The sequence below is a fragment of the Spizellomyces punctatus genome, assembly GCF_000182565.1.
Source record: "Spizellomyces punctatus DAOM BR117 chromosome Unknown supercont1.13, whole genome shotgun sequence".
Classification (NCBI taxonomy): Eukaryota; Fungi; Chytridiomycota; class Chytridiomycetes; order Spizellomycetales; family Spizellomycetaceae; genus Spizellomyces; species Spizellomyces punctatus.
In genome coordinates this window covers 484261-493426 of record NW_015971549.1, presented here as the reverse complement: position 1 = coordinate 493426, position 9166 = coordinate 484261, and the positions used below count along the sequence as shown (strand labels likewise).

Sequence of the window (9166 nt, the reverse complement as noted above, 5' to 3'; positions counted from 1 at the left end):
TCTTGCCGCTCCGTAAGCAGTCTTTCCTCTTCTTCTAAAACCTGTTTACGATTCTGTACTCCGCTTACATTCTCCTCCAGTCGCAACTTTGCTTCTACTACAGTTTTCTTTTGACGTTGCAGATTGGTGAGTTCCTGCTGAAACGCAAAGGTTCGGCGCCGGACTTCATTTTTTCTATTATCAGACACATAAAGATAAGAATAAGCTTGCATTGAAGAAAGATAAAAGGCCCAACCTCTGATTATATTCTGCTAACTGTGCCTCGTCAAGAGATCGCCCTTCCTCGGCTCTACGTTTGCGAAGATTTTCTGCAAACAATGTTAGAATTGAGACGTACCAGTCTTGACGATACGCTTACAGTACCTTCATACTTTGCTAACGCCTTAGTAAGCTGTTCGTAATCTTTCTGCAGATCACGGATAATAACGGTCTAGGGCCGAAAATGGATTATGACATGTAGGCCACAGAGTTGACAGCATTGCGGTATACCTCGCGTTCATGCTCTGCCCTGGCCTTGGAAATATTTTCGTCTGCTGTCCTGAGCTTTTTGTTTCCATGGCGAATCTTTTCGTCTAGGCGGAGCAGTACAGGTTTCTGGAGAAAAGGCGTCCTTCAGTCACACGAGCCGGTATGTCTAGTAACACATACACTAACCATGTCCTCCATTTGTTTCGTCTTTTCGTGGATATGTTTCTCCAATCGCATAAGGTCTTTGTTTGTCCTTGCTTGCTGACGCTTGGCATCCTTGAGTTGAGTTTCCAAGTCTCTCTAAATTGGAAACATTGGCCTAACTCAGTGACTGCGGGTGTCTCTTCACGGTAACATCGCTTACCATTTGCTCCTCCGAATGTTGTGACGCTCCTCTTTCTTGATCGATCTCCGCCTCAAGGACTTCAATGTTTTTATTGAGGTGATAGAGCTTCCATACCAAATAGGTAGCGAGTTGCTGTGCCTAAGTGCAGGAGTGAGCATCAAGCAAGAGCATCGTTATATGACTGGGTATCCTACCCGCTGCTTTTGTAGCTTGTCAAACCGTTCTGCCTCTTCCTTTTGCTCTTTGAACTGTTTCATTTCGGCGGTAACACCACGTTTTTTAACAAAACTATCAGCCGAATTTTCCGTTGCCATCTCCTGCAGTGCTTTCAGCCTCTCATATTCAGCCTTAAGTTCGAGGGAGCTGCTCATGAGTCGTCAATAGTCAGGATTGATGAGGATAGACAAATCCCAAGTCTTACCTACCCGCTAATTTGTTCCAGTAATCGAGTTAGATCTTTCGGCGACTGGGATGCGACAGCCTCAACATCTCCCTAGATATAAAGGTTCACAATCGGCTCTGGTTCCCAGGAGCATCTTCTTCATACCTGAAAAACCAGGAAGTTCTTTGCTTTGATGAGGATGTTTTCTTCCTCCAAGGTCGCACTATATTTTGCGAAAGGAACACTTTTATCATTGATCTTGTATTCACTGGTTCCCGATGATGTGACACTGAAAGGGAAGGATAATTCAGAAGGATGCAGTAGCCACAACATAACTGTCGTCTCCGGAACCGAAGACTAACATTCGCATGAAGCGCAAAGTGCCCCCATCGGAAGTTTCATATTCTGCGCACACGTAGGCTCGCTTTGGCTCTTCCTCGCCACCTCCATTACCCCCTTGCTTCTCTGCTGCTCCTCGCCCACTCCGATATATAAGCTCCCTCAGCTGTGCGGATCGTAGTTGTGTGGACTTGACGCCAAGCACGAAACTAATTGCGTCCATCAGATTGGATTTGCCTATTACAAATGGAATGTACATGCTCAGCGTCTAGTTCCAGCCGAATGCCCTGGCCGTTAGCTAAAGGCTGCTGCATACCGGAACCATTAGGTCCTATGACCGACGTGAAGTTATAAAATGGGCCAATAGTTTGCTGACCCCGATAGGACTTGAAGTTTTCCACCTCAATCTGCACTAACCGCCCCATTTTTGCGATGTGCAGCTAACCAGGAGAAGGCAGAAGCTTCAACGGTGGTGTAGGATGGGGTCTGCTTTCCAATGGAATCGGCGAAGGAGGGTGAGGTTTGTCCAGTAGCACTTTAGCCTTTTTTGGTCAAATCGATTCCGCAGCCACATCGTGCATCAGTACCAACTTTTGGAAGGGTCCTACAGTCATTTGCTGTTTGAAACCTTCTCCTGCTGCACTCATTTTTCTATATAAACCCCTCATTCTCACTCCCCTCCCTGATTGTTTCTTCAACTCGCCGCAAGCAAAACATGAGAAATTGGCAGGACCCAATAGCAATGAGCAAGGCTCACCTTGCAATGCATCCACCACTAAGCTGCTGCCATCCAGTGCTCGTATTTATTCGCAAGCTTAATATCCAGTCTAATTCTGGTTGACTAGTATCCAAAACTCCTACGACCGACCAACTTTCTCAAGGCGGCTGGCGCGAGGTGGACGATGACCTGTATGATCATGCCTAGTAATAGATAGCTTTATCTGGGCCGGTTATTGCCAAACCCAAGTTGTTCAATCCACGCTGGTGTAAAGTGTGTGACAAGTGTTTATTGCCATTACACTATATAAGAAATGAACGAATGACGAGCAATATATAAAACGAAGGGAGCTGCAACGCAATCTCAGGCGCAATGAAAGCTCCGAGCTAATCTAGGCCGCCCTGCGACGCTTATTATCTGGAGGCAATGGGAGAGCAAGTGGCTTCCCAGCAAGAGCCATGACTCCAGCAAAAGCAGCTGCAGCTGCAGCCAAATTGGCAGCTGGCACATTCGAAGTAGTACCCTGCGACTCAATCCCGCAGCCTGCAGCCATCGTCCCCTCAATAAAAGTAAGGCCGCTCTGAGAAGGATATGCATGATTAGCACTGCCGGAGCACCACAATCAGACTACTTGAATACCTCTTCGTAGAAATCCCGTAGGCGCTTCTTGCCCTCTCGGTCTGTGACTAGCTGGCGGAGCCACTTGAGTTCCATTTCATATTCCTTCACACGACGCTCAAGTTGCTGGGCTTTCTCCGTCATCTCCTTTGCAGTCCTCTCCAGAGCCTGTTCCCTCAGCTTCTTTTTGGCACGGAACCTGGCCGAGGCGGCAGTGTTTCTCCGACGCTTGTCCAATTCCTCGTCGGTCCTATCCTCTGACTTTGCGACATCTGATTCTGGTACAGAGGTGGCAGTACTGGTATTATTCATAGCTGCCTCAGATGATACTTGGGATGCTGAGGCTGTGGTATTAGCCCCCATTGCAGCAGCCGCCGCGATGATTTGCTGCAACGTCAAGTTCGATGCTCCAATCGTGGACGCAGCATCGGTACCAAACACGCTAAAACCAGACGTAGTGTTTGGCAAAGTAGGATTGCTGTGTACTGGCATCGGGGCCAGTACAGGCTGATGGTACTGAGATATAGCTGGAGCCTCATGCGCGACCTGAGGTACGATTGTTGCGATTGCCTCAGACTGCGTGAAGGAAGTTGTGGGTGCTTGTTGCTGAACAGACGTTTGAGAACTGTGTTGGGCTTGTGTCTCAACACGAGCAGTGGCACCTGCACCAGCGCGCTCCGGGAAGGCTTCTTTAGAATGATCATACTCAAAGTCTGCAGGAAGGGAGGAAATCGCCGGAGGTTAGGAACTTCCCCACAATAACCTCGGTTGCAGGTCATGCAATAAAAACTGGGGTCTCTGGCCACCTGCACCAACCTTCGGGTCTCCGTGAGTCGCCAGAGAACGCACTCGAGTCCAGTGGATCAAAACTGAAGTCTGTGTTTAGCCACAGGTCCAGTTCATTCTGAAATTCGCTCTCAGATGCTGTGGGCGGAGAGAGTTCTGGCAGGTTCAGCATCGTAATGTAGTCGTAATTGCTGGCCATGGTTGCAAAATGACTAGCTCAAATTTCGATATTGGTGTCTTGTTTTCGTTCTTGTCGCGGCAGTAAAAAAGTGTTTCGGCGTAGGGAATGTACGTTGCCGTGTTTTCAGGTACACTTTGGGCTAACAAACCTCGGTGCGATCGTCTGCTTCGCTGTCGTGGTCGAAATGCTGATCGTCAAAGTCCTCTGCCGGAAAAACGTCTTCCTGAAATGGATACAACCAGCCCCGTGCGGAATGGCCGAGACGCGGAGATACAATTTGTCAGGTCACTCAGCTTTCAATGATTCATTTTGTTGCCATGACATTGCATCACGTGAAGATGACAGGGGCAAGTGCTCAACGGCTCCCACAACTTACTTGCAAAGGATCCCGCGATTCAAGATTTGGTCGTGTTTGTCACTAAAGGTCTACAGTCGAAGCGTGTGATTGCGATAGAAAAAGCTACTCGGACCCATGTCACTACCAAAGCGAATTGTCAAGGTATGGTTATGCCACTACTTTATCCTCCCGCTTGACTATCCCGATGGCAATCTTGAGCGCATATGAAAATTATGAAATGTCGGACATACACGGCTTTTTCTACGATTTTTGGTTATTTTGCAAATGTAGAATGATTTCCCAAAAGAGCCACGCATCACCGGCGCGTTAGCTGGCAAGTAATTCTTCACTCATCGTGACATCTTCCAATTTTCCACAGGAAACGGAGCGGCTAATGGCCGAGCCTGCCCCAGGTATCAGTGCCACACCTCACGAAGATAATCTCCGATATTTCGATGTAGTTATTGCTGGTCCCCAACAGTCTCCCTTTGAAGGTACGGTGGCCTGATAAATGCCACTATGCCTGCAGGCTGACCTTGTGGAAACCCTGATATAATTATCTGGCTGGAAACTCGGGCCATTTTAGATTCATTTCTCTGAGTCTACTCTCGTCTCTCTTGCATTTCAATAGGTGGAGACTTTAAACTCGAACTTTTCCTTCCCGAGGAATATCCGATGGCACCACCAAAAGTTCGCTTCTTGACCAAGATCTATCATCCAAATATCGACAAACTTGGCCGCATTTGTCTGGATATACTGAAAGGTTCGTGGGAGGCACATGTTAGTAGCTAAACGATCTACGCTTCAATAATACTGGCTACATAACAGATAAATGGTCTCCAGCTCTTCAAATTCGCACAGTATTACTATCAATACAAGCTCTACTGTCTGCTCCCAACCCGGACGATCCATTGGCGAATGACGTGGCACAACATTGGAAGGAGAACGAAAAGGCGGCAATCGCAACAGGTACGGTTTGTCAGTCGTCATATTCTGGTTGCCTCTCCCTCTAACCAACATCTCATTCAAAAGCACGCGACTGGACGGCCCAGTATGCTCGCGGATGAGATTCACAAAAGTTGCTGGATAGGGCGAGGAAGTTAAAAGATGGCCCAATTGTATGTCGTGGCTGGCATATTTTAATGAGCATGATACCACAAATAACGGAGTGGCAAAGTACAATTTCATATTTGAAGCGTTGCAGTAATGCTTCCACATTTCTTTTGCGTGCATCGGCCCAAATCCTCACAAAATCGTAACGCAACATCATTGCAACGTATCAGTTCATCTTCTTGTTTCATTGCTATTAAACATGGGTTGGTTGATCGACGTTCATAAATTCCGAATGATTGGCTCCCCAAGGCGCCATCTGAAATCACTGATAGATCTGCATCAACCGCGTCTTGCTGCGCCACACCGGTTCTGTGCTGGTGAATACCCAGAAGTTTAAACGAGATCGTCATTTATCGGCAGCAATGGCCATGACACCACCTTCCGCACCTACTCCTCCTCCCATATCTGCTCGTGCATCCAAACCTATTCTTACCTCCTCCAATTACCTTTCCGTTGCCTCTCATTATGACCGGCTTCTAAGTGAGCACTACACATGGTAAGTAGGCAAACAATCCATACATTTGAGAGACAAACATGCAAACACTTGCATACCAGGATGTTTGGCGGTTATGAAACAAAGCTAGCCCAAAACCGATGTATCCTATTAAGGCATCTTCCGGCCACTGTCGCCCCTGATACGGTGGCAGTCGATCTAGGTTGTGGACCAGGCTTTCAAACTATTCCTTTGCTGGAGCTTGGATACAAAGTGGTGGCTGTCGATGCAAGTGTGGGCATGCTGGAGGAACTTGGGGATGAGATTAAAACATTAGGCATTGATGAGAAAAGAGTGCGAACCGTTGAGGGTGATCTCCTCAACTTTCGGGAGCAAATTGACGACGGAGCTGCTGGGTGTGTAGTGTGCATGGGCGATACACCGACACATTTAGCATCCCTTGAAGAAGTCCGTGAAATGATTCGTGATGCGCATGCTGCATTACGGCCACACGGACGGCTCATTCTCCAATTCCGAGATTTGACTCATCCCCTTGAAGGAACAGATAGATTTGTTCCCGTGCGATCAGATGCCATGACTGTCTTCACATGTTTCTTAGAATGGGAGCGACAAAGGGATGATGGGGCGGCTGTGGAAGAGGATGGAAGTGGAGCGAGGATCCGTGTCCATGATTTGGTTCACATTAAGAAAGGCAATGGAACCTGGGAGCTATGCAAAAGTTGGTATTATAAATTAGCCATGAGCAGGGAGTGGGTTGGCCAGACAGTGAAGGAAGCTGGGTTTAGAGTAGAGTATGGAGAAACGGAGCATGGAATGGAGTTGGTAGTCGGGATAAAAGAAGCTCAATGAAAGTGTAAAGGCAGAACCTCATGGATTGTCAATGTGGGTGATGTCGTTATTATCTTTATTGCCAGCTACACCTCCATTGTTATAATTTTAGGCATGCAGGATCAAAATCGTCTCCAGCGAATCGGCTAACCACGGTGCCCAACAGCTTCCTCTTCCTTTCCACACTCATATCCGTCAAATCGTACAAACTGCATAGATTAAATAATAACTCTTCACAGACTCCAGCTTTGCGGGGCATGTCAATTGCAATGCTGTCCAGAAAGCTCACAGCTTGTCCAACATTCCCAGTGTACAGCTGACATAGCGCGAGATTATTGACGCAGACAACTGATGTTGGGTTCAGGCCTAATAGTTGGGTGAGGCAGTTCACTGCACTTTCCCATTCACCTTCCGCCATGTGAAGAAAGGCGCGATTGCTGAGTACTAGGTCATGCCGTGCAGTTTGGGACACATCTTTACTGACGAGGTCAGACACGCGTTGGAATATGTCCCGAGCTGTTGGGACGTTCCCCATTTGTAGATGCACGCGACCCAAGGCCGAGAGTAGATTAGCGTCGCTGGTCCTTGATTGGCTCACGGCGCGCAGAACCGCGCTAGCCGCACGATGATCTTTCAGATCAAGTAGGAGATTCGCTATTTGAAGCTGAATTTGACCCTCTCTGTTTCTCCAGACAGATTCTGGTTCATCTTCGCCTTTTCCGCCTCCAGATTTACATTGCTGAACCATTCGCCGGCATATATACAATAATTTGTACATTCTGTTGACACTTTCTTGATGGTGGGCTTTGAAACTCGGTATTCGTGCCCAGAACAACCGTATCTCAAAGCTCAGCATCGAGCCACTGGCGTTCGGAAATACGTCCAGATGCTTTTCATATCGCAAATTAGGGGGGTCAAGATCTGTTGCACCGACTTTCTGCAGCTCGCTCGAGGCAAATTCGAACAACCTCAGTCTTGCTAGGGCAGTTAGCCTCACAAACCAAAGTCGCATGATCTCTTTCACATGTGCGGGGTGTGTTGCTATAAGCCTCTGCCGTGCGAGAATGGCAACACTTCTCCAACTGTTTGCATCTATCAGCGCAAGGAACGGATCAGACTCCGAAGCGACATCGTCCACCCGCAAGATCTTGCGTGTTGGTCTAGGACCTGTGTCAACTGGGAAAGCTTTAGGGAAGATCTCACCAATGGGATCTCGGGGAGGTATGTCGTAAAAGACGCTGGGATCAGTCCAGCGCTTCGTGGGAAGACTTTGGTACTTTGGATCAAGGGCAGCGGTTGCTTGTGGTACTTTGGATGCGGTCGGGTGAGCTCGGTTCAAAATATCAAAATTTGCGGCGAACAGAGGCTGGGTGGCAGGCATAAGAGTAGTGGCAGCGGCCGATATGGGGTATGGTGCAGCGTGAGAAGGGGGAGCTGCATTTACATCTATGCTATTAGCAGGTAGAGGGGGCTTTTGTCCGGTCATTGTGGCAGTTTCCAGCGAAATAATGGAAGCGCCAGATGGCGATGGTCCTGATGGAGAGGATGTGACGGGTGAAATGTACGGCTGCTGTGAAGATGTGGTGGAGGACGCTCCCGTTTCACTATTCTCGACGCGAATATTCGGTTGCTGCCCAGGTAAGCTTGCAAAGAAATCAACCCCACCAACAGCTCCGAGAGGTTCTGACTGCTGGAAGAAAGGAATGGGGCCATTATCAACCACAGGTGCTGCGGCAGGAGCCTCGCCCATCGGCTGAATGTCAATGAGAGATCCAGGACTTGAGAAAGTTCCTAGAGGCATATTATTGGATGAAGCTGACGGTGTCGCGGCCGCAACCTCGTCAAAGCCTAGAGACGCTGCTCGCACCATCGAAGGCGGTCCTGGTGGTTGTAAATTGGACCGCCCCAGACTTCGTAGGTCGGCGAGAGGGTCACCCACTCTCGTCCCAGCAATGCCACCGTCCGTAACCACGCCATTGCTGTCATTTGCTAGTGTAATGTCCTCCGACAAACCATCGGCGCTCTCTGCTTCGGGAAATGCATCCGCTACGCTCGGCGAGGACCGCTCTGGGACCGTGTCTTCAGGCAGGTCCGAAACATCTAGCTGCCGGTGCTCGTCTGGAAGAAGTTCGCGCTCCTGCGATGAAACGCCTTCTCCGACAGCGACTGGGGGCCAGTCGGGTGTTATTGACTCCATAAAGCTGGATGGGATAGCAAATTCGAACCTTGAGGCCAACGCAAGCTTTCAGGTTCCGCTACTCACGTGAACTTGACATGACTCAAACAGCCTACGTGAGATTACGAGAGCGATCTGTTAGGGCATATTGACATTCAGACCGCAATCTCAACCAAAAATGGTTCTGTCTGGATCACAGAGTGGGTGTTATGGATTGTGCTCGTTACTTTATGTTGATTAAGAGGATCGCATTGGTAGGATTCGGTGCTTGTCTCGCGGGAGCTGGGGCTCTCTTCTTCCTTTTCGGGGTAATGTTACTCCTGGATAAAGGGCTTATGGCAGTGGGCAACGTAAGAGGATCAATGCGCCAAACCACTTGGCAATGCGCTGCGATTAGGGGAATCGTTTAATTCGAAGTTG

General features: G+C 48.6%; 5 protein-coding genes across 5 annotated transcripts; 2 read left to right on the top strand and 3 right to left on the bottom strand.

Annotated features, from left to right (window-relative positions):
- Positions 1-45: 45 nt before the first annotated feature.
- Positions 46-1960, bottom strand: SPPG_06899 (uncharacterized protein; the record flags this gene model as incomplete). The annotated part of the gene is made up of 11 exons (XM_016755092.1): positions 46-163; positions 236-308; positions 364-430; positions 490-594; positions 655-768; positions 833-952; positions 1009-1177; positions 1240-1307; positions 1362-1485; positions 1559-1772; positions 1852-1960. 11 exons carry the CDS (start codon positions 1958-1960, stop codon positions 46-48), a joined length of 1281 nt encoding a protein of 426 aa, XP_016605948.1.
- A 495-nt stretch (positions 1961-2455) lies between these two features.
- Positions 2456-4080, bottom strand: SPPG_06898 (uncharacterized protein). The gene is made up of 3 exons (XM_016755091.1): positions 3688-4080; positions 2893-3584; positions 2456-2833 (listed from the first exon to the last, which is right to left on the bottom strand). The coding sequence occupies exons 1-3, from the start codon at positions 3854-3856 to the stop codon at positions 2645-2647; spliced, it is 1050 nt and encodes a 349-aa protein (XP_016605947.1). The 5' UTR covers positions 3857-4080; the 3' UTR covers positions 2456-2644.
- A 129-nt stretch (positions 4081-4209) lies between these two features.
- On the top strand, positions 4210-5392 carry SPPG_06897 (ubiquitin-conjugating enzyme E2 N). Its single transcript, XM_016755090.1, has 5 exons — positions 4210-4337; positions 4555-4669; positions 4807-4938; positions 5004-5144; positions 5208-5392. Exons 1-5 carry the CDS (start codon positions 4311-4313, stop codon positions 5240-5242), a joined length of 450 nt encoding a protein of 149 aa, XP_016605946.1. The 5' UTR covers positions 4210-4310; the 3' UTR covers positions 5243-5392.
- Positions 5393-5599: 207 nt separating this feature from the next.
- Positions 5600-6661, top strand: SPPG_06896 (SAM binding domain-containing protein). The gene is made up of 2 exons (XM_016755089.1): positions 5600-5784; positions 5844-6661. The coding sequence occupies exons 1-2, from the start codon at positions 5651-5653 to the stop codon at positions 6589-6591; spliced, it is 882 nt and encodes a 293-aa protein (XP_016605945.1). The 5' UTR covers positions 5600-5650; the 3' UTR covers positions 6592-6661.
- SPPG_06895 (uncharacterized protein) lies at positions 6619-8825 on the bottom strand. The gene has a single exon (XM_016755088.1). The coding sequence runs from the start codon at positions 8765-8767 to the stop codon at positions 6671-6673; it is 2097 nt and encodes a 698-aa protein (XP_016605944.1). The 5' UTR covers positions 8768-8825; the 3' UTR covers positions 6619-6670.
- Positions 8826-9166: the final 341 nt, after the last annotated feature.